Here is a 25,624-nt window from a genome sequence, read left to right as displayed (position 1 = left end):
AGATGCAAGAATTATGCACATTTTATTATTGTCACTGTATTTAATATTTACTCTTTTGCTAAACTGAAAATTTCCAGAGCTGCCTGCCTCCAGTCTATTGATATGGATAACCATGCTAATGGATTTAAGTTTTGAGAATTCCTAATTTCTTCCAGGAGCATTTTTCCCTTAAAAATTTCAGCATTCAAGAAAAAATTATTAAAGTTGGAATTGTTTTTTTTAAGTTTTTGAGGAAAGAATGCAATATTACTGCTGTTAACTTAAAAATAAATTCATCGGTATTAGTTGTGCTGAAATAGCACTTATCCTTGCCTTCTAAAAATGCCATGAACAATAATCTTTTACCTGAGTAGCCATGAAACGAATCTTATGTTAATATGTCAAGGTTTATTCTATCATTAACGTATTTTACAATGAATGCAATAATTCTAAGCCTATTGAGAAGACAAAGAGGGTTTTTTATTTGCTTCCATCTCAGTAATTATTTATTTCTTTTTGATTCACTCTTCATTCCTCGGTTTAATGTTATTTTCCTCCTCTAATTTTAGGTTAAGGGTCCATCTCTGACAATCATCTTCCTTTCTCTCTGCAACCTGCTTGCCAGGTTTTTTTACCTTCCTAATTCTTAGTCTTTCCCTCCTGATTTTAGCCCAGTTGTCCTTTCCAGACCATATCCTAAGTTCATTCTTCTTACTTTCTCTCATCATTGTAATAGAATTGATAAGGCAAAAAATGAGTGAGAAATCACTTCAGTAATTCAGGCTTCAGCTGCAAGGAATTTCACAGGTATTTAGCTAATTTGTAAAGGATTCACTGCTGTCCTCCCTCTCCCCCTCCTTCTCCTCCTGCTAAAATATGAGAGAAACCTTAGCAAAAAATTGTAGCCCTACAGCTTGGTCACACATGAAAATACATCAGGTCAACTGCCTCACACTACCAGGAGTAGGCAGGAGGGCTACATAATACATCATAGAATCATAGAATTTTCAGGGTTGGAAGGGACTTTAAAGATCATCCAGTTCCAACCCCCTGGCCATGGGCAGGGACACCTTCCACTAGATCAGGTTGCTCAGAGCCCTGTCCAGCCTGGCCTTGAAAACTTCCAGGGATGGGGCTTCCACCACCTCTCTGGGCAACCTGTGCCAGAGTCTCACCATCCTCATGATGAAGAACTTCTTCCTAACATCTAATCTAAATCTACATCCTCTAGTTTGAATTCATTCTCCCTTGTCCTATCACTCCCTGACATCCTAAAAAGTCCCTCACCAGCTTTCTTGTAGCCCCCTTCAGATGCTGGAAGTCTACAATGAGTTCTCCCTGGAGCCTTCTCCTCTCCAGACTGAATGACCCCAACTCTCTCAGTCTGTCTTCATAGGAGAGGTGCTCCAGCCCTCTGATCATCCTCGTGGCCCTTCTCTGGACACATTCCAGCACATCCCTGTCTTTCTGGTAACAGGAGCTCCAGAACTGGATGCAGTACTCCACATGCGGTCTCATGAGAGCAGATAAACAATAAATCCAAAAAGTATTTCCACTCCAAATAGTTTTCAAGTTGTTCTCCATGTAAGCAGAGCAGAAGAGATACACAACAAGCCACTGATAACACATTCATCAACTGTTCACCTAATGAATTCTGCCTATCACTGAAAAAAGTAGTAACCTCAGGAGACTGATTATTTTCAAACATGGTGTGTTCTCACTGATGAAACTTTGTGTTTCATATATTCAAATATATTATGTATATTTGTACACAATGCTAAATAAAATGTCTAACCAGCCTTCAATGAAAAACTAGCTATTTTTTAACAGGCTTGAAGAGAGACGGAGAGAGAAACAAGTTTTGCTTAATGTAAGAAATATTCATGTCAGAAGTTCACTCCATTGGTCTCATCCTCAGCAAGGATTTATTTCAGGAAATAGACTTTTAAAATAGCTATTTATGGAATCTGTATTTAGTGTCAAATATTTTAATACTTTGAAATACATTATGTACTGACTTTTCTCAGTGGAAGCAAATACAATTTCTATATGCTAAATCACTGCAAAGCTTTTCAAAAGTATCTATTATATACCAATATATCTCATAAGGCAAAATTAAAAAAAAAAACTATTATCAGACCCCTATGGCTTTTCTAATCAGAATTGCTAAGCAACACTGAGTGATTCAGAAATTTGTTTTTCCAGTGAAGACTGTGATCATTTTTCTAACTTATGGCACAATAAATAGGGATCACATCTGCAACACAAAACCACACAGGTTTTAAGACAAATACTATTGAAAAATATGACATGAAATATCAGATATTCTAAAGAAACAACACTAACAAATATCTCTCATTTAATTAACTAAACTTAGGATCTCATTATTGCTCTCATCACACAACTTTTCAACAAGGGAAAGTAGATTATATTAAGCATTAGGTTTAAACACAGTTTGCATAATTTTCCTGAAATAGGAGGAACTAAATAAACAGTCTATGATAGAATAAGTATAAAAATGACATTGACAAATCTGAAATTTAAGAAGGCAGAGAAGAAGTTGCAATTAATTATTACTCTGAAATAAATCAAGAAAATGAACAAACTCCTTAGTGGCAATTTCTATCCCCCTTTGGCTCTGCCAGGAAGAACTTTTTAGCACAGACAAAAAAACTATAATTGATGTTGAAAAAGAAGATTATGCAATTTACTGATCACACTCTTCTAATGGATTGAGATTGTTCAGGGATGATTATTCTAAGCATGCTATAGAGACAAAGGAATGTCTTTGACATCAAGAATAATTTGCCACATGACAAAACTGAGCACTTATCTGAAAGTTCTTATTTTTCAGTAAATCCAGTCATATCACTCAGGATTACTTTGGATAAGTGTGTCCTCCAGTATGCCCCATTTTCTTCATCAGATATTTCATTTAATCATTGACACAAAGCTCACATTCTCAAATATTTTATTAAGAGCCTCATTATCCATTCTCATTTATCACTCAGGAAGTGCAAAAAACATATTGAGGCTTAAGACTTGGGAAACATGCATAGATTACTATCTTGTGATGACAAACAGGTAAACTCTGTAAAATGAATGAGAAAAACAAAAGTGTGGATTTCATATAATGATCCTCACTTCTATTACCATTGTGATCACTAAGAAATAATGATTTCCTTAATATTGTAAGACTAAAAATACTGAATTATGCAGTACCATGAGATGGGGAAAATCTATTGTCCTCCTTTGTCATTGGCAAATTGAAGTTACATTAAATGCAAAAGAGAGGGGTTTATGATAAACAACCACCCTGATGTACTAAGATCCAATGATAAGTTCCATAAAAATAAAGAGTGTAATAGTCACACATAATGCTCTCTCAACTTACATTACCATTTAAGAGAAGACAATGGTTATTTACTGGGTATTGTGACTTCCTCAATGATGAGCAACCTTGATGCTTTCAGTTTCAAGGATTTGATTACGTTCTTATTCAAATCACTGAATAAAAAACATTTCTATTGATATGAGGAAAGCCTGCAAGTTTTGGTTAGATGCAGGGGCTTTTATGCAGTTCTAAAATAAACTATTGATTAGGTAAAAAAACCCCAGCACAAGAACAAACAAAAGTGCTTCATTAAACCTTGCAGCTGTATGGCTCTCCTTAACCTGGTGACTGGCCCTGAGCTGTAACACATGGTTGTGCATACAGACCCGAGGCTCATGTCTTCTAATTACTCAAAGCTCTCAGCAAGGCAGAGACTGAGCTGTACAGAAGAGGAGGATGAAATGGAATCTCTGCAGACACTAAGTAGGTTCTGCTACTGTTGAAAGGTATTGACTGGCATGGAAACTGCTGGCAGCTGCCAAACCCTTATGCACCAAAGATGCAATTTAGCATTAGTGTTCACAAAGGTGTGACCAGTTTTCATTTCAAAACTGCTAGGCAGCCTCTAATTGTGTTAACAGGATTGTCTTCAACCACAGTAGAAGCATTTTTCATCATTTGAAAATGCTATTGAGGAGCTAAGTGCTTGTAAAAACAAAGCCAAGGCCTTCTACATGAAATTGTAGCTCTGAATGGGTTCAAGCCTCATAAAATCTCAAAAAGCATTTTGATTCAGAAATCATGGTCTAAAGGATCTTTGACAGTTATCCAGTAAATTCTTTACGTAAGAATACTCGGGTAACACCAGTAAACCACCTATAACAAGTAGCTGTCACTACTAGGATCCCAGGTAAGACACGTGTCACAGAACATCTGGATAGGAGGGCCGTCTTGAATGGTTTTTTCTCTTAGACTCTAGATACAAAGTACATACAAAACAGAGGCAAAATATTTTTCTCTGAATAAAGTGGAAGCAGTTCCACTCTCCACAAAGCCAGTTGAAAAGTGTCGTATGTCCACAAGCTGTAGAAAGTTCATTAAGTTTCTTTCAGAGTACTATGGAAGGACTGAGACTTATATCAAAACCTGAAGTCATCCTAATATAGGGCCTGGTAGTACGGCTGCCTTCTTCTGGCTATGAATACCCATTCTGAGGAAAATACAGACAAGACCAGATAAAGCTAGTTTGGTGGAATTGATATGGCTAGCATTAAAGGTGTCTTCTTAAAACAGGATGTAAGAATTGTCCTCTTTCACCTGTTGTACTATCTGCTGCCCTGGGTCAGGCCCAAGAAAGTCGCACTGTACATTGCTGTGGGACTGACAGGAGTGGAAGGCAGCAGCTGTAGCTATAGGGCTCTTGCACTAGCAGTGACTTGCTCTCAGGCAACTGAGCCACATGCCATCTATGGCTTAGTCAAAAGAGAATCAGAAGATGACACTGAGATTTATCTCTCAAACCAATATAATAATGTGGAGGTCTGCTCCTGTAGGCATGTGGCCCTCAAAAATGAGGATGAAACAGGAGGTGTAGTGAGAGAGCTCCTGAGAAGAACCGAGTCCCCGAGAGAAAGGCTCGCCGCAACAGCTGGTGGAGAATGCGGGCAACAATAGCAGCCGTGAACGCTGAGGTATTATAAAGAGCTCTACATGACCACGTTGGTGCGGGAAGCTCTACAAAGCCTGGCTTAAATGCGGAAGGTGATATAAAGAGCTTCGAATACGCAACCACGTCAGATGGAGCCACTACGATGGTGCGGGACGCTCTATAAAGAGCTCCAAATACGCAACCATGAGTGAAGCTCCACGAGGCTAGGCTTAAATGCTGTAAGCAGCGTGAAGAGCTCGGAGTAGAAGCCCAGCACGGCAAGGTATACAACAGCCCGGAATGGAGAGCCAGGCAGGAGGGAAGCCGAAAAAGCGGTAAGAAGAAAGAGGCTCGAAAGGCGCAGCGAGTTGGCGCGCGGAACTCAAGCCCGAGGAATGCTGAAGCTGAAGCGGAGCTCTGAGTGCGCATCAAGTCAGTGCGGTCCTGAAACGGAGCCCCCAGGGACACGCGATAAGACTGGTGCGCTGAATGCTCGGAGAAGCCTCTGCATGGCCAGGCATCCCGAGGTGGCGAGTACCAGCGAAAACTGAGCTGGTGTTCTGAGATCTCATCTGCCGCTGACAACAGAGGCTAAAGAGGCGAAAAAGCCGGTAGGAACCCGAATTTTCCCTCCACGAAATGTTTGAAAAGGCGAAAAAATGATGAAGTTTATTTTTCAACAAACAACAAAAAGGAGGGAAATGTAGTGAGAGAGCTCCTGAGAAGAACCGAGTCCCCGAGAGAAAGGCTCGCCGCAACAAGGAGGAACATTCAGTTTGAGTATTTCTAGCCACCTCAACTCAATAACTGTTTCCTACCAACAGAGAAATTGATACACATGGGGGGTACTATGTTGGATCAACCCTGTATCACATCATACCATACCATGCCATACCATACCATACCATACCATACCATACCATACCATACCATACCATACCATACCATACCAGTTTCTGCACCTTCTCAGCATCAAACTAAACTGCAGTGCACAGACTCCCCTAAACAATGAAAATTAAATTTCTTATCTCCGTATTGGCTAATAGCTGCATACAGAGATGTGAATCCAAACACTACCCTTAGCATGCATTCAACTGAGATTAAAGTGCCTCCTGTCTCAGGAATTAATAACATGTATTATTGATTTATGCTCCGTGAATATTCGAATTTTCCAAATATCAAAAGTCCACACATACCATGGGTAGGCATTAATACCAAAAATTAACTTTAGAGCAGATAGGACACCGTATTTCCATTTAGACAGTGCCTATTCTTACTTACAGGATACTTACATCCTACTTTTAGGCCAATCCAGGGAAAGACATTGGCAAGTTCAGACCAAGACATCACTTCTTGTGCTCCAAAGCTGGTTTAATTAATGGCTGTATAGATCCAGCTTTCACTGCAGTACTTCTTGCAGCAATTACTATTTAGAGAACTTGCTTTGCAAACAAGAACGTATTGTTTCATTGAGATAATAGGGATGTGGGTAGAGATTGTTAAAGAGCAATCAGAAAAAAACAGGATTGGTAATGAATCTGATGAAACTCTCTGTTTGACTTACAATATCTATTTTGGAGCTAAGAACGTGCTTGGTATAATAACATCACTGATGCCTCAGCTCATATTCTGTTGCAAGGACTCTGTTTCCTGGGCTCAGACAGAGAAGGTTATCTGACTCCTCTTCTAGGATGACAATGGAACCTTCTCTGTGAAAGACATTGGTCAAAACAGAGCACTTAGCAACAGTGAGCACTCCTGGTACAGAAGTCAGTGTCACCTGGCTTAGGGCTGGATGCAGACTAAAACATCCTTTGCAGATAAAGTTAGAAAGTGGGCAGGTAAACTTCCAAGACCCAGAAAGTAGATGGCCACTTTGAACTTGATAGTTTTGTACGGATATAGCTATGAAAGATGCAAATTCACCATTCCATTGACATTTGCTTAGTTTTTGTGAGATTTCTTTCATAAAACAGGTTTCACATTTAAGATCACAGAATCATAGAATAATTTCAGTTGGAAGATGCTTTCAAGATATTTTCAGGTCTTCTTTGTCCCAATATACAGACCAAGAGTCTTAAGTAAAGGTAGGTATCAATTACAACAGGTTTTACTTGAGGACAAAATAGCTTCTCAGAACCCCTCCAGTTCCAGCTTCATTTCTTTGTTTGGCAAGGATCAAATTCTGTCTGGTTTCTTAGTGCACAAACAGGAATTTCAAAGCTGGAAATTTAAATTACTTAAAAAGCAGGAATTTAAATTACTTTGCTAATAAAAATGCCATTACATGCAGCATCACATCTTCTCTGACTGACTTGCTCAAGATTAGAAAAATATACTGTTACATATGTTTATTCAGAAAATAATATTGATTAATTACTTATATTACATTAACATCTATAATTATGCAACTTCGTTAAAGAAATGGCTTTAAATCTTTTTCTTTGATTTTTAAATGTTGTCAAAAGGATTTTCTTCTGAACAACAGTACATGGTTATTTCTTTAATTCCTTTGAGGAACTGGATATTTGCGTTGTGTTTATGATACAGACTATGTATTAATTCAGATTGTAAATCCTATAATTAGTACTAGGGGACATTCCATCTTCTGATCTCAGTGTGCTATGCCTTGTGTAAGCACAGTGACAAGCACCTGACAGATTTTGCTGTCTGAATAGTCAAGATGACAAAAATGTGAGATGAAAAAAGGAGAGAGACGTTGCATACCTCACAGAGCACTGTAGAGAAAGTCTAAGGCTATGCGTGAAAGAATGACTGACATATTTTACCTTATGTTTTTCCTTGCACCTATCATGCAAGTTTATTTAAAAACTGTACCATCATATTAAATAATAACCACTGCAGTACATTGCAATTAAAAATAGAGTACCTGCAGTAACAACCCAACCTCATTTTCATAGAAACATCATAGAATCATCATAAAATTAGCCGGGTTGAAAGGAACCTCAGAGATCATCAAGTCCAACCCTTGACCCACCGGTGTGGTTGCTAGACCATGGCACTGAGTGCCACATCCAGTCTCTTTTTAAATGTCTCCAGGGACGGAGAATCTACCACCTCACCGGGCAGTTCATTCCATTGCCTGATCACCCTCTCCGTAAAGAAATTCTTTCTAATATCTAACATAAATCTCCCCTGGCACAACTTAAGACTGTGTCCTCTTGTCTTGCTGAAAGTCGTCTGGGAAAAGAGACCAACTCCCACCTCGCTACAACCTCCTTTCAGGGAGTTGTAGAGAGCGATGAGGTCTCCTCTGAGCCTCCTCTTCTCCAGGCTGAACACCCCCAGCTCCCTCAGCCTCTCCTCACAGGGCCTGTGCTCGAGTCCCTTCACCAGCCTGGTTGCCCTCCTTTGGACCTGCTCCAGGACCTCGATATCCTTCCTAGACTGAGGGGCGCAGAACTGGACACAGGACTCGAGGTGTGGCCTCACCAGCGCTGAGGTTTGAATTACCTACTCTCGTCTTAGCTTTACTGATTAAATAAATTTTGAGAGCAAAGTTTTCACTAGCTTTGCTGTGACCAGTTTTATACATGGTACACAGATTTAAAATGATCAGTACTTGTAACCAAGGAGATTTTACACATCACCTACTGTGATGATTTTCTAATCATCAAAATTAATAAGCTCATATTTGTAGCTCTTATTGACCAAAAATAGAATACAAATCTTCTTTTCAATTTCCTCTAGACTTCATGACAACAAGCCCTACTCTAGTACTGACAATTATATCATCTTTAAAATAATGTAGATTTAGGTAATTCCAGTGTTGGGCTTAAAATGGACACATTCTAAGAGTCTCACATGGTGAAGCAGAAGCTGTGGAACTCTGCACACTGAATGTTTCTGATCAGATGGCTGTGTTTGATACAGGAATGTACAGGCAACTATTTGCATATGGAGTAAAGAAATAGGAATTAAATGCAAGTTGTCCAGTATTTTCATCTTTTGGTCAATTCAGTAGGCTGGGCCTGACTCTGGGGACTGGACTGCAGAGTGGGTGATGCTGCAGCATGCTGTGCATCACCCATGTCAGCATCCCTTAGACAAAGTGGATGCTGAGCAGGAGAGGGGCTGCAGGTATCACTCCTCTGAGCACTTGGGTAACTGCAGTCAGGGGTGGAGCTCACAGGCAAGGCACAATCAGGGTCTGTACCTGGACCCAGGCACTGAGAAGCCCCTGGGTCCCACATTTTGGAAATACTGTTTGTTTTCATCCATGTCCTCAACCCCAACCTTTCACTGTCACAGATATTATTCTAAGGAAATCTACAGTAAATTTTCATTATGTCTATCTTGGTATGTGTTTTTGAGTATATGATAATCTAAAGATATATAAGCAATCTTTAGGGAGAATGAACCTCTTTAAAGAAGTATGGTGATAGCACTAGAAAAAATAGACTTTTATGGACAGAGACCTTTTTCAGGTCACCCTTGAGCTACACAATTGTATATTTCACCAGATCTATCATTCATCATTTCCATATGTTACATATGTTTTGCTCCTGAGAGCAAAAATACATGCCCAAACATGAATGCAGATGAATGACAAAGCTACTGGTTGGGTCAGGACTCAGAAATGAAAGTGGCACCTCAGATCATCAGATCAGAACATCTGGTGCTCCTTTGGCAGACCAAGAGCAGCTTCATATAAGTTTCCACACACAACTTTAAAATAACAAAGCAGAATCAGGAACTGCATTCAAGCCTTTGAGATCTCACTCGTCCACAGTTCTTAAAATGGCAGTACACTATAATCTGACTGTACTCAGATTTTTTAACACTCTTTATCAATATAAATTATTTCAACAACAACAAAGGTATTTTTTCAATTCATAAGAGAGTGCTGTTCCACACTCTTTTGCCTAGATTTCGATTCATATCTTAGATTAACCAAATGCTTTAAGAAAATACAGTATATATACAAATGCAAATGTATATCACACTACTGAGAAGTCTGACACTTTGATAACAGATTTGCTGCAATAATTATCTCATTATTTTTGTTTCCAGCTCTTACTCTTTGCATAAAATATTTAAATATACACCATCTGATAGAGACAATGGGAATAGCTGTGGCCTGGTTGGAAGGAAATCGTATTTAATAACAAAATAGCAAAACACAGCTGTCCAGGATTATCCAGAGTAGAAACTACAGAAACTAGGGTGTTATAATAAGAAATAATTTTAGTAAAATTGTGAATGAGAATATGTGAATAATAGAAAAAATATTTTATTTCATTTGAGTATTTAAAAATATACCATTTTCAAAATGGCAACTAACTATACGGAGCACATATTGTTATTGATAAAATGCATGGAAAGCCCGTGCAAGTTCATTAGTGTACGTCTTTGCAGTGAAAGAGAACCCTTACTGTGAATAAGTGCTCTTTACCACATATTTTTATTGCTGTCTACTCTGGTTTTAAATGTTCCAATTGATTGGGCTTCTCCAATTTAATAAGCCATACTATTACACAATCTTCTATGTCTGTCAGGAAGTATTACCTGATTTTTAGTGCAAATTTTGTTTTCTTAATGCATCACATTCCTAGTTTCATATTTTACTTATTTCCTTAAGTCCCTCTGTCCTTGGTGCCTGAATTTTTCAAGTGTTTACGTAGTTGTTTAAGTAACTATTTGATTATAAAATGCACAAAATATTTACAGATCTAGAGCAGTTAATTATCAACCAACTAATGTGTATTGCAGCTATTGGTTGCAAGTATATAGTTAGAGTTAGCTTTTCAACTTTTTCTTACACAATCAAATATAGGTGAATTGGCATTGCCTTACAGATAACTTCTGAAAATAATTTAAAAATATTTTATACTTTGTATATATTCATTACTAATTGCCTGTGACAACTCACTAGGATTAGCAGAGTGGTGTGTCTGTGATAAGTTTCAGCAGCGGGAGTATGGGCAGAGCACTTGCTAATTACAAGTAGGCCAAAAAAAAGAAAATACTTGTGAATAATATTAGAAAAACCTCTATTTGTTTGTTCAAGAACTGTAGAAAAGGTCCTGTTTATTCCAGGTTCCAGGGGACCTGGAAGTAAAGACCACTCTGCACCCTAAATATGCAGAGACCTACCCAGTTCTCATTGCCTGTGTATGTCTTTATGTCCAACTAAAGTGCAGGTACAAGAGCAGGCTCAACATCTGCCCTGTTGTTAGGAAGAACCATGCTTTGAATATGCACTGGTGGGCTGGAGATTGTGTGCTGGGCCCTCCAGGTACAAAGTTTATTGCTGTCATGATAAGGTGTGACTTTACTTGTCAGTGACTCAAACCCATGTATGGTAGAACATGGATGGCATGGGACAACATGGGACTGAGTATAGATTAGGATCATGTTTGGCTGACATTGCATCCACAACTATGAAGACTTGTCTGCCTCTTACTCACACTGTGCTTAAAATGTTTTGCCAGAGAACATGCAAAAAGAGAAAAACTACCATGCAAAACTCCAGTCTGGAGAATGGCAACCAATTTTCCTGGGAAACTTTTCTTCTTTTATGACTCTCTCCTTAATCAACATGAAACAGGACAGTTGCCTTGACCTTTCCTATTGCAGAAGACCATGATAGCTGTGGTATCCATAAAATGCCATGGATACACAGATTTCTCCATCAGAGGCTAATAAAAGTTAGAAATAATCTTCAGCATACAACTGTTCTGAGTGTTAGGATAATGTAGCATTAGCTGAATGATATCATGAATGAATTCATGTGGGGTTTCTGAACAAGATTTCTTGTTTCATCAGAAATGGTAATTATCTGATCAGGTGCACTGTTCACACATGAGTTTTAGAGTACTACTATGACAATCTATGAAATTCAACAGTGACCTAAAAGTTTCGGTTGAAGTCTTCACTGATTATAGACACAACGGATCAGTAGTAAGGCTGAAGTTTTGAGGATTCAATTACTACTTGTCAATGTGACAATAGGAAATGACAGCTAAAGCCTGTCATATTAAGTATAAAATGTGAAATCAATCTCATGAACCCAGTTTTTTCCAAGGAATATAAAGATAATGGAAAAGTAAAATTCCAACAAACCCCTTAGAAATCACTGTTTCATAGCCATGCAAGCAAACTATTATGACTGGGATATCGTTCCAGTTGTATAACAAACCAAGAAGCCAAATACCTTTTGTTCCTGTCTCTTACTGAGCAGCCAATCTCTATAAAGCTTTCAGATGCTCAGTATTGTATGAAGCATCGTCATACAGATTAGTTCAACACTGTCACCTTTTCCAAATTGTTTGCCAGTCATGAAGCCTTCCAGACAATATGGAGTTTGTATGCTGGGCAATGACTATGGGAAATACTTACATAATTTAAGGATCAAATTCCAAAACATAGATCTGTAAAAGCCCTCCTCAGAAGTCCTCATCACTTGCCCAACAGATCCAGACATATTAGTATTTTTGCAGTTAAATTATCTGACCACCACTGCACACAAAACCAATCAGAATTCCAAGAGTGACATCTTCTAAACAAAGCTTGCAAGGATAAAGAGTGGCCATACGGAGAGGTACCGATGTCCCTTTATCTAAGAACAAATGGTTGGTGGACTCAACTGTGTTGTTGCAGTCCAGGAATAACATTCCTCCTTTCCTTGGAAAAATCTTATCTCATATCTTGTCCCAAGGACTGATGTTCTAATCAACATTATAGAACATTTGATGTTAATAGGCTTTTACTCTCTCTTTTTATAGATTGTTCTACTTCATATAACTAAACTGAGTATTAGTTGGACCAGAAGCCAGAACAGAACAGAAACGTCTGTCTCCGAGGTGAGTTCTGTAATCATCTGCCTGATAAAGAATATTTTATCTCCAGCTAAATAAAAAATTAGTTATTCTATATAAAAAAAATCAACCCACCCTCAATTAGAAAGACAGAAAAATGCACAGTTCTATATTCTACACCACAATATGAATTTGGAAAATAATGAGGAAGGAGTATTCTTGTATTCAATATATTCAGTATTTTTCCAGTTAAATATTTTAGGGTCTGACAGTGTCTAGAAGGATGTATTTTCTGCTCATATGATAGCATCTAGTCTAGAATAACTAATGGCCTTGGAATTAAAATGTTATAAGCTAAGAGTCAATGGATCATTTTAAATTACACGGTAATTTTAATCAATTAAGACAACAAGGCATAAGAAGAAATGAATGTATTTTTTTCCTGTGAAGCATTTACCTTCTCTTTGTCAGGAGCATGAGAAAGATTAAGAACAAATTTTTCAGAGGAAACCACTAATGTAGTGTTATTCGGAGAATAAAAGATAACATTGGCAACACCAGACGGCCAACCACAAGACAAAACAAATCAAACCCAAAAATTATACCAAAGTTTGTCAAAATCTCTCACCTGTTGGGAGGCTTAAAACTGGGGGCTGCATTATATATATGTCTAATGAGTGCTGTGGGAAGGGGGGTAATCAGTTCCCATGATTATCTGTTAGGAAGTCACAAACTCTATGAGATACAAAGCATTCACATTGTAATCTGTATGACAGTAACAGTGCTGAAAAGAATTTATGTGGAGGAAGAAACTTCATGTGAATTCAAGCAGGAGTAACCATATTAGTAAGTAGCACTTAAAATTAACCTACTTGTTTTATAGTAAAAAGAAGTATAGAAATGCTTCTGTGAAGACCAAATGGACTTTCTCTGGTGACAGAAGTGTGACAATGGCAGATACGGGGACCTTCAAGATAACACTTTTCAATAGCAGGAGCAGAGCTGTAGTAGTTGACTATTGTTGTTTTTCTTGTAACAAGTCTATTCAAATCCTCTATCATTACTGAGAACTGGGAACAAATGAGCTTAGTATCATTGTTCACTGATGCATTTTATTGCATTCTGACTAAAGCTGCATCTTGCAGTCGTCTGAAAGTTAGCCTGTAATCTACTACATGCAAAATATTAAAATATATGACAGTGGGAAGTTATCATATTTAATCCTGAATAATATGCCTGCTTAGCCTCAAGCACAAAGTAGTAATAATTACCTCTGAGCTGCAATTAATTGGGCAAACAAATTTTTAAATTTTAGATGCTGATAAACAGGAGAAGGAAGCTAATAAAAGAGAGCAACTGTCAGAAATATATTAACACCAAGGAATTCTGCAAGTTGAAATTATAGCAAGTGCATTTATAAAATATATGAGATTGATACAACAGTAAAATACATTCTCTCAGAATGGTTAGAATTCACTTCAATATAGGGTATCAACTACCTCAATATTTTAAAGATTATAACCAATTTAGAACACAGAGATCAGGAAGTATATTCAAAGATATATATTTCTTATATATTTAAAACCAAAGCACAAATTACAGTCAAGATGGAAGAAAAAAGAACTGTCTATAACACAGACAGAAGCTCATGTGCACACAAAATACATGAGGTGATGAGGCGAGGAAGACAATATAAGAACAATGGAAAATGAAAGAGGACACTTACTGGGGAAAACCACATCACTTTAAGAATCCAGATTGTCAGAGAAAAATTCACAACTAGGACGATAAGCAGGAGGAGAACAAATAGGTAGAGGCAACGCTTTCTCCAGCCATAAATTCCAATTTTGTAGACATATTCATTCTTCGGCCTCTCTAGGCTAGTGCCTGGCGTTGTTGTAGTGTATTGTTCACGTACCATCTGCTGTGTAAAGAAAAAAACAGGGATTGCTTAGTTGTTTGACAAATTAAAAATATTTTTTAAAAATCCAAGGATAATATGAAAATATAATTGGAGTAGGAATTTACTGGAAACTAGAAACTTTTATGCAGTTTTACCTGGAAAGCAGTTTCATCATATCTCACTCAACATACACCTATGTTTTACTTTTGTAATGTTTTAATATATGAAGTGAATCAATTACAATTTTCAAAAGGCTTACATTTATTTTTTGCTATATAGACTGCCAACACATTTTTCATAATATTCTAATTCTCCCCTCACGGAATATTTCAAAGGATAACATAAAAAACTGTAGCTCACAGAACAACACTATTGTACTGCAAAAATATTTACTACTGGCAACACTTGTAAGCACAGGTTTAAAAAACTTTATATATTCTTTCCTCAATTCAGTAATAAAAAGCATTTTTTGTGATGCAAAACTTAGCTGTGTATCACTGGAATGCCAATATATGTTAAGCTTCAGAATCTGTATATAAAAAAATGTAATGGTTCTTAATAATGTAAAGGAAATAATGATTTCTCAATTCATCAGATATTCATATTTAATGATATACTAGCAACAAAAACGTTCCTTATCAGGTTTAAACAACTACCTTCACTTTATATTATAGTTCTTAAAGAAGTATTCTTGAATTTATAGAAATGTTACCAGATTGTGCTGCCTTAAAACATGAGGATATTCATCAACTTCCACCTTTACAGCAGAGTTCACCAACAATTCAAATAACTTGTTAAAGATCACAATTTTTAGCCAAGAGACTACAGTCTCAGCACCAGAAGCTGCTTATCTAGAACAATAATGGGCAACATCTGTCTCATTTGCACTGCTATAAACCAAAAAAACCCAACTCAACCCAACCATGGATGTCAAAAAGAAAATGGATATCTTAAATTCAAGTACTTCCCATGAGACAGATGTGTTCAATGGCAGCTCATATAAAAAAAAAAGTGGTCAGTTTTCCTACAATACCTGAGAGTGCCTTCAGACAGATTTCACACAAGGTCTCCTCTTAATTCTGAATTTGCTCTTGGGAATAAGATCACTGCATAATGCTCATGCAACTTTCAAAATGTGATTAAATTACAGCCTTTCCCAGCTGCTGAATGTCCCTAAGTTGTTAAAGAAGCTCTTTTCAGGTATCCACAGGTATCCTGTGTAAGTAACAAACTGCTGGCTCTGAGTTCTAGCCCTTATCTTTAGAAAGATGTCACCTTTTCTTCCTAGCAAACCATAAGGCACAGAACACAATATGAGTTTACAACTGAATGCAAGTTCACTAAGTCTTTGCATGTATGCAACATTCATATAATTTCAGCACTTCCATTCAAAAATCTTTTAATGTGTTTATTAATGTTAAAAAATGAGACTTGCTCATCACCAATTCTTAATGTAACCATGTTACAGTCATTATGGAGCAATATTCTAATTAATTTGTTGCTATCAGTCTCAGTTGTTCACAATACTGTGTATATACATCTTTTTTATCTGCTAAAATTGATGAAAATAGTATAATGATTTATTAGTGGAGAATCATAGATTCTGAAATAACTTGGCTCAACATTACTACAAAACACTGTAGATTTACAAGGTGCCTAATATTCACCGTGTGTAAACTATGCTTGTTTAAAACTATCAGAACATATTTTCCAGTTCTGTGTATTACTCAAGCACCTGGTACTGATTACAGGATACAGTTCATATATAGAATCATAGAATCATAGAATTGGCTGGGTTGGAAGGGACCTCAGAGATCATCAAATCCAACCCTTGATCCACTACTGCTGCAGTTACCAGACCATGGCACTGAGTGCCACATCCAGTCTCTTTTTAAATATCTCCAGGGACGGAGAATCCACCACTTCCCGGGGCAGCCCATTCCAATGTCTGATCACCCTCTCAGTAAAGAAATTCTTTCTAATGTCCAACCTAAACCTCCCCCGGCACAACTTGAGACCGTGCCCTCTTTTCTTGCTGAGGGTTGCCTGGGAAAAGAGACCAACCCCCACCTGGCTACACCCTCCTTTCAGGGAGTTGTAGAGAGTGATGAGGTCTCCTCTGAGCCTCCCCCTCTCCAGGCTGAACATGAATATGAGTTGCTAGTATTATTGCTGTTTTCTTGCTAATCATTGTATAACTAACCATATCGCCATATCACTCACATCAAAATTGTCCTTTATCATAAACTTCTTTTACCAAGTGCGACAAATTGGGATGTCTATACACACAATGAGCTTCATAAAATGCTTAGAAAAGCCTTTATCCTTACTTAAACACAGATTTGTCCTCAACACTGTGACTTACAGGATAGGATGCAGTAAGTGTTATCAGGTGACATCAACAGATTAACTTGGAGAAATAACCTGTGCAGTTCTTGCTCAAGTACAATACAACTATCTAATACTCTAACACAGGGTATCCACTGAGATTCTTAGTGTTTTCTTCATGACACAACCTTGTTAAATGCCAATATAATAAGAAACAAGATAAATGACTCCTACAGAAATTTCTGCCTTCGACAAATCTCTACCTGTGGCATCTAAGCTTTGCCTGTTACATATGTTGCTGTTACCTTCAAGGTAAATTTTGCAGTAGAAACCCAAATTGGAAAGGAGTAAGTTCATTCTCAGGTCTTTACATTTTCATGTCAGCCTCACCACAGTGGTCTCTGAAGCTTGCGATTCATCTCACAATGTTCTCTATATAAAATTCAGCCTTCAGTATCACAGAATCACAGAATGATTTAGGTTTGAAGACACCTCCAAGATCATCCAGTCCAACCTTTGATCAACATCATAAGCTAACTAGTAAACCGTGTCCTTAAAGACCAGGTCCCAACACCTTTTAAATACCTCCAGGGATGGTGACTCCACCACTGTCCTGGTCAGGCCATTCCAATGTTTGACAGCCATCTCAATTAAAAAATGTTTCCTAACATCCAGCTTAAACCTCTCTTGGCACAGCTTAGAGCCATTTCCTCTGGTCCTATCACAGTCCATTAAGGAGTAAAGGCTGTTTCCCTCCTTCCTCCAACCTCCCTTGAGGTGGTGGAAGAGAGCTGTACGGTTTCCTCTCAGCCTCCTCTTCTTATCTAAACACCCCCAGCTCCCTCAGCTGCTCCTCACAGGACTTGAGCTCCAGGCCCTTCATGAGTTTTGTTGCCCTTCTCTGTCTCTCCAGAGGTGCCCAGATCTGAACACAGTACTCAGGATACTGAGCCACTCAGCCTGGAGTTCCTTTATGGCAAATGCAGGTAAAGGTACCTCTGCTGGGAATTATTTACCTATTTTAGATGTATATTTTAGACACTGAGCTGCACCTTAGGTGTTTAAGTTCTGTCCATCAAAGAAGATATAAAGGGAGTCTGGGACGACTTTTTCATTCATACGTACTACATGTTTTAAGACAAGCGTTTGGTTAAATTCCAACCAGAATGATTTCCAGAAGCATGTAATTCAACAAGAAGATAGGATTTTGATTCCTGTTATCTTCTGTTCCATTTTTACCCTTTTGTATAACGTTTATTGTCTGCATTGAGGGTTCTATATATAATGTATTATGTGCTGATGTTTAATGAAGCGGCGTCAAAATCCATCATGCATTACACCGAGAAGCCTTTGAGTTTTGTGATTGTTTTTAGCCCTTCAAAAATCCCACAGGGAATTCTCCCAGTGCAATGTTGTTTCCTACACAAACTATTCTTTCCTGTCAGAAAACAGTACTGTTGCTCATGAGCATTAATACTGCCAAAAATTGCTTTGATCTTAGTAAATGGATAATGCTGTTCTAGACAACCAGCTACTTTGAAAAGGCTTAAAATTTCTATTTTATATATTATTTCACTATTTTAAAGAGAATTAGTGGCTCAGTACCAAGTAATTACAGAGGAAATCCATTAAGAAATTATACTGTTGGACTGCTTCCCATATTAATAACTTACACATTTACAATCTGAAATTGCATAGAAAAATAATCTCAGCCCCTTCTGGAGAACTCAGAGAGAAATTCTTCTAATAGATTTGGGCTCTTTTAGAAAGCTGGTCTGAAAGGAAAGCCCTAGGCAGGCAGATCTCAGAGTTGGCTGGTGAAGTCTGCCAGGATTCAAGAGAGAGTTTTACATGGAAAACAACAGATCTTTATTACTATGATGAAAAATGTTATTTGCAAATGGAATAACCATGAAACTTAAGTTGGTTGTGAAGGAGTATACTAAACAGGCAGCAAGAAGGAAGTGGTTACTTAAGACACCAGTGTGTAGGCAAGTTAGTTGGAGAAGCAAGAAGTCTGCACAATGAGCAGCGACTTGGGTCTTCATCCTCTTCTACAAGAAGCCAGCACAAAGTGACCAAGTACAGAGAGTAAGAACAGTCCTGGCAACCTATAGCACAGGTAAAATGGTATTTAGTTTCAGAATGAAAACTCTGACATCATTCAAATGGGCTGTGAAAAATATGTATTATTTGGATTATGCCAGCAATTACATGGTAATAAAAAAAATCCGCTTCCATTGCTAGTGGAATTTCTTTTTGTTCCTACTCAAAGGCCTACACAATCAGAAGTCAAATAAGATTAAGTACTTACAGATTCCTTATAGATTTTTATATATGTGGCTGTAATTCATGGGATCAAACTCAATCATGGTAGTTTGCTGTTTAAAAGTATTTTCCAGTTGCCATCCTCTGCTTTACTGGGATTCATTTTTATTCAATTATTTCTTGCCCATTTGAGAATTTGAAACAGTTCCTGAATGCTAATTAGCTGCTAAAAGATTTGTCTTTTTTGTGCTTAAATAATAGCTATAACTTGTGATTTACTTGTACACTGCAGATATTTTGACCCTGTGAGCTTTTCTTAAGTGTTTAGGGGCTAACTTGTAAGTGTTGCACTTAATGCATGAAATCCATACATGCATGAGCTGCCAAGGGATGTATGAGCTGTATGTTTTTTACATTGTATTACTAAAGCTGCCCTCTAAATATATGTAGCTGTGACAGAATAATTTTTAAATCTATTCCATCTTTTTTCATGAGAGACTTGGGAGACTGACCTCTGATCTGCAGGATTCAGAGGGCCAATAGATTTTTATATTAACATCTAGATATTATAAAATTGTCAATCAATAATGTAACAGTTTGATTTAGGTTAGTTTGGGTATTAAGTTCAAAAAGCTTTTCTGATAGCTGCACTTTGAAGAAGGAATTTGCAAATTTTTTTCTTCAGATTTACTTCTTCAGAAAGCAAGCCTGATTAGAAGATTGTTAATTGCATTATTTTGGGGAATTATTTATATGCAGAAATTACTGAAAACAGAATACTATTTCAATTAAAATAAACAACCTCAGGTTATTTCAATTGTAAAAATGTTTTCCCTGTTTATGTTTTAAAATAGCTGTGTTATTTTCTTGAATGTAAAAAAAAAATTATCTTTAATGCACAGCTCAGAACTGTATTACTCAGGTACATATTCATGTCATAGAACAGCAAATAATAACATATTACTAGAAATCATAATTAAAATATAAAACTACTTGGTTGGATAATACTAATAACAAACTATAATGCCAGTAATAATTATATAATTGATAGGTATTTAAAATTTTTGGGATGATTCCAACTGTGTTGGTCTTTTCAGCAAAAAGGCAAAAAGTTGAGCGCTCAGGAGACCTTTTCAAGTCAGAGCTAAGATGAACTGGTGAGGTTAGTACAGCAGTTTGCACCACTAATGCTAATACTGCACATTCTTCTGAAACATCTGTGCCTCTTCCCTTCTCTCTATACATGAAATAAATTTACTGGCATACAAGAAAATTCACAGGATGTGTGGGGATGAAAGAGGTGATAGTGCTAAACTAAAGCAATTCAGTAGAAAGACCATCTGAATAATTTAAACTAAACAATTAAATTCTTGTGCCATTACAAACAAACTGCAACCTGAAATTAAACACCCTGTCATTTCAGGCAAGTCAGAACTACTTTTCTGATCTGCATATAGTATTTTCAAGGAACAGTACATTTATTAATGTTGTTTTTATACAATGCATTGAGCTAGATGGGTATTATTATAAATGTCAGCAGTACATTAAGACTTCACACTCTGGTGGCATTCAGGCATTCACACTTTTGTCTTTGTTGCCAACAGAAGCAGGAAAGTGGTGTACCTGGAGGATTTTCCTGAGGAAAAATAGTTAAGACAAACTTGTTCAAAGAAAAAGATCAGAACAGAAGGGAAACATTTAGAATCCATATGGGAAAGCTTTCCACACAAAATGAGAAAGACAGGAAAAACTCAAACTCTCATGACTAGATAAATCTTTTCTTGTACCTCTCAATTCCTCCTTCATTCCAACACATTGTATTTAATCTTGCCCAACCTTGCTTTGCTGAGGTTTGTGTATTATATAGAATATTACAGTTTGAAATAAATACTAGTCTCATCAGCTAACAAAAGATGGATCCCTGCAGGATAAAATTTGCAGAAACTGGCAAAGAAATTCATATGGCCCAGTTAACTGTTTGCATACTCAGCACTGCAAATTTACATAATAACTGTGACACAGTCACAATTAACAGCTTTGCCCATGTTATGTAGCACTGGAATAGCTGAAAGGCAGTCACTGATAACATATGATGAAGTGTTACATTAAAAATTAGTATTTGTCTAATATCTGTGTACTTTTGAACGACATTTACAACAAAAATTCTTCTCAAACTTTGTTTTCAATCTTTAAAGGTGATATATTTTTCCTCCTTTCAAACATTAATTAGATCAGAAAAATGCCAATTTCACAATTTCATAATAATTCCTTCAGAAGCAAAAGGCCAAACAAAACTACGAGACATATTTTTTTGTAAAGTATTTTTATTTTTTGCATTCCTCGCTAACAATTTAAGAATAAGCTAGTTTCTGGTATGAGAAATCCCATGTTTTTATGTAAAATGCCTTTATATGCTTCAATTAAAAAAAAATAAAAATTGAACCTTCTCTATCTAAACTTCAGTCACCACTGTAGCTAAATTTCCTTGAGTGATCATAATGTGGAAAAAAAATTAAATCTCACAGTTATTTACTTTCCTGAGATTTCCAGCACATATGTTACTCTGACTTGGTAGGCAACAATAGTTCTTTTGAGAACACAAGGAGCTTTGAATAACTGAAACTGATGTAGAAGTGAGTGGATGATGATGATGTGGGTGAGACAACAACATCTAGATGGAGTGTCACATCCACAAGGCTGATTAGACCTCATGGAGCTCCAATGGAGCTTTCAATACTACTACAGATTTTAGAAATAAGTCTTTCAGCAGAAAGCAGTCTGTAAAGCCATTGGTTTCACCTAACAATGTAGAGTGGGATCCAGTAGCAGTGTGAAGTCCATTTAAGTGTTTACACAAAAAACAAGTCCATCAGGAGAAAGAAAGAAACATACATAATGTATTGCATTCAATGTCAGAGAAGAAAATATTTCATGCCCTTCTGGATATGAGGTTTCTTTCTCTTTTCCCTGGACTTAAAAATCCATCTCTTTTTCTTTACTCATGCCATTTAACAAAATATTTATAAATATGCTAGGTACTAAACTACTCCAATGATTTGTCACTTAAATTCTTAGTTAAGGCTTTTAATTAATACAGACAAAGTAGAAAGATTGCTTATATTTGCTATTTTGTCCTCTACTATACGACAGAAGACAGGCATTTGTTATGGAAAGATGCTAGACCTGTGTTACTGTGTTGGGTTGTTCATGAGGTGATGAGAAGTAGTCTTTGATTTACCATCCAACAGTTTTCCCAGAACAGAACTGTAGGATCACAAAACATGAAAGTTGCAAAGAACCTTTGGAGGTCATGTAGTCCTATTCTCTGCACAAAGCAGGGTTAACTTTGACATCAGAATTGGTTACCATCCATTATCAGGAATTAATTTTCTTCAGTAGCTTTAGTGTCTCTGAACAGTTCTGCTAAACTTTTGTCTAGAGTTTCTGTGACAGCCTTAGATGTGATTTGAAAAAGTATTCTTGTCCTTTTTTTCAAGTTCTTAAATACCACTTGAACTCTTCTACTGTGTTGTTATATTTAGCCTATCTGAGTTTTGATCCTTTTAACCCCGCTTTATACAACTTACATGTTTTTATGAATACTTTCCTGCTTCTAACAACTTTTTTTTGTCCTGCTGTTTAGCTATACTGGCTTAGCAATATCTTTTAAATAAATATTGATCCTGAGCACCTGATAAGATACTTTGAAATAGCCACATGCAAAAATTTATTTCCTTTTCACAAGCTGCTTACATTTTACATGTCTTCTTTAAAGTTAAGAACAATGACTAAGATTCTTCAGCTCCTCTTACTCCATCAAAAAATATATAATCTAACATCAACACAGCCAATGTTACAACTTTGCACATCTCAGCCCATGAATAGGTTGACAAAATTGCTTTCAGTCTGTCTTTACAGTAAAGTTCTGTTAACACATGGCACCTCTTGCATGTCCTATTCTGTCTTTCCCTTATGATTCTAACTTTTTAGTTATGTTATAACTTTTTATATGTTATGTTTATATGTATGTATATGTTTAAAATGTAATTCTGTTGCAGTTATAGAGGAATATTTTATTCCCATTCACTTTACTAAGATTCTATACTTAATGAGAGGTTCTGCTTCCAGAACAGAAATATCCCATCTTTCCTGTATCCACGGCAGATTTTGTTCCACTTTAATGCTATTATTTTATATACAGATGAGAAAATAGTGATTTCCAGTTTAGTATCTCAAACTAGATTTTCTTCATATGACTTTCAGCCTCCTAAAATTTTCTTTCCTTTCCATCCTTCCCATTCCAACCACTCCCCAACTTCAGGACTCTACCAATGAAGTTTTTTCTCTATTCCAAGGCACTGTTTAGTTTAACAACCATATTTGATGCGATTCTTGACAACGTTGCTTTTTTGTGGGGATGCAACTCTTCTTTTGACACTGACTCTACTAGCTGCCTGTCTAAGAAATGAAGAGACTAGAAAAATAAATGAATCAGCCAAAACAGAGTATGCAGAACTTCCCTGACATCCTGCTCTTTCTTCTCCCTCTTCTAATTCCTTCCATTCTAACTTCTACCAAGTAGCTACTAGTAGGGCAAGAGTGCATGAACTTAAGCTCTGTCAGGGGAGGTTTAGGTTAGGTATTAGGAAAAAATTCTTTACAGAGAGGGTGACCAGACATTGGAATGGGCTGCTGTAGGTATAAAGGCAGCATGTATTGATAGCACAGAACAATTGATGGAGACAGGCTGGTTATCACTCAAACCATGGAGTGTACATAGCCCCGGGTATGCTAGATAAGCACGGGACTTTCTACAGACCCCCTTGCTTGCAAGATCTCCTGGAAAACAGATGAGTGGTGTAAAACAGAGGTTGTTATCTCCTTACCATGTAACTAATCGCGTAGTAACATGCTAACTGTAACTAATCAATCAGGTAATTCCATATGTTATGCGAGATAAGAAAAAGGTATATAACTGTGTGTAAGAGTACAAATAAACGGAGTTAGTTTGCATCAAACTGTTTCCCCGTCCTTCGTGCGGCAGGCTGCCCAGGGAGGTGGTGGATTCCATGTCCCTGGACCTTTTTAAAAAGAGACTGGATCTGGCACTCAGTGCCATGGTCTGGTAACCACAGTGGCAGAGGTTAAGGGTTAAGGTTAAGGTTAAGATCTTGATGATCTCAGAGGTCCTTTCCAACCCGGATGATTCTGTGATTCTGTAATATGCAGTTATTTTAATTTACAGTGCTTCTATTATTGTCTTGCCAATTGAACTGGGATGAGGTGAAATCATTCCAGCCCTCAGTAACAGATGAACACGCAGAAACATTACAGGGGGGCCTCTGGTATCAGTAATAAGTGTTAAGCCTTATAAGACTCCTTGGTGTAACTTGCACTTCCTCTCAAATGAAGGAGAAAGAAAACAGAGATCTACACTTGCTCTGTCTCCAACTAGAGAACACAGTTCCCATCTACTGAACATGCTCTACACTGTCACTGTCACTCAGTCAGGAATTCTCTTCTTGGGCATCTTCCAGAGATTTATGCTCTTTCATGACTTGTCTCCTATTCCATGGTTTCTTCTAATAGTATTTTAGAGAAATACTATTCATAGGTCACTCACCTAAAAGAAGGTGAAGCTAAATATGATCAATGGCTAAAATTTTAGAAAAAGCCAAGCAAACTTAGTGTTGTGCACTGACACAACAGGAATCAAATTTGGGATAATAGTCACGATCAGATCCTAAAAAGCTGCTTAGTTCAAGATTCAGCAATAGCTCAATTCAAAATGTGAATTCTAGTCAACTCTGCAGTCTAGGGCAGTTAAGTACAGTGGGTTCAGAAGTTATGCAAATGCTGATTGTGGCAAGTACATAGACTTCAAATTCTAAAATTAAACAGACCATAATTCCAATATTCCTCACTCCATGACTTGGTGCTTTTTCTCCCCTTTTTATACCTTTCTTACAAACACTGCTCATATTGGTGAACAAGTCAAGAAAGAAAAAATTAAGATTTGTGCTGAATAAGCAGGAAGGACAGTGGGAGGATGGTGCAACACAGCTTGCAGGGTAAGAGGGAAAGGCAACTCCCACTGCTCATGCTGGGAAGGGAAACTTGAAGCAGAGTGGAGATATTCCCTTAGATACCACCTCAGAAATACGTGTTCCACAAATTGAGGCCTGAAAGCTAAACATGGCAATTCACATACATTTATTACTTTAGCTCATAAGACAAGTACAGTTCTGTATCTTGTGATTGCCTTCTGAGTACTAGAATAAATCATAGGGGGATTATTACCCATTCCTTTTTCATCCCTTTCTCTCAAGCATGAGGGGAAACAGAAAAATGAAACACAAATACACAATATGCTACTGCTTAAA

General features: G+C 37.2%; 1 protein-coding gene across 5 annotated transcripts in view; it reads right to left on the bottom strand.

The window, feature by feature from the left end:
• Positions 1-25,624, bottom strand: part of SGCG (sarcoglycan gamma) — a 118,019-nt gene that overhangs the window by 45,301 nt on the left and 47,094 nt on the right. For 3 of the 5 annotated variants that reach the window (XM_071735844.1, XM_071735853.1, XM_071735836.1), the window contains one exon: positions 14,469-14,666. In XM_071735844.1, coding sequence (XP_071591945.1) covers positions 14,469-14,663 — 195 coding nt within the window. In that variant the 5' untranslated portion in view covers positions 14,664-14,666. The remainder of the gene's footprint in view (positions 1-14,468; positions 14,667-25,624) is intronic. The other 2 variants (XM_071735861.1, XM_071735870.1) reach the window with 1 other exon arrangement.

Source organism: Heliangelus exortis, chromosome 1, assembly GCF_036169615.1.
Source record: "Heliangelus exortis chromosome 1, bHelExo1.hap1, whole genome shotgun sequence".
NCBI lineage: Eukaryota > Metazoa > Chordata > Aves > Apodiformes > Trochilidae > Heliangelus > Heliangelus exortis.
The sequence above is the reverse complement of the archived record's forward strand: the minus strand, read 5'-3'. Positions and strand labels throughout refer to the sequence as shown.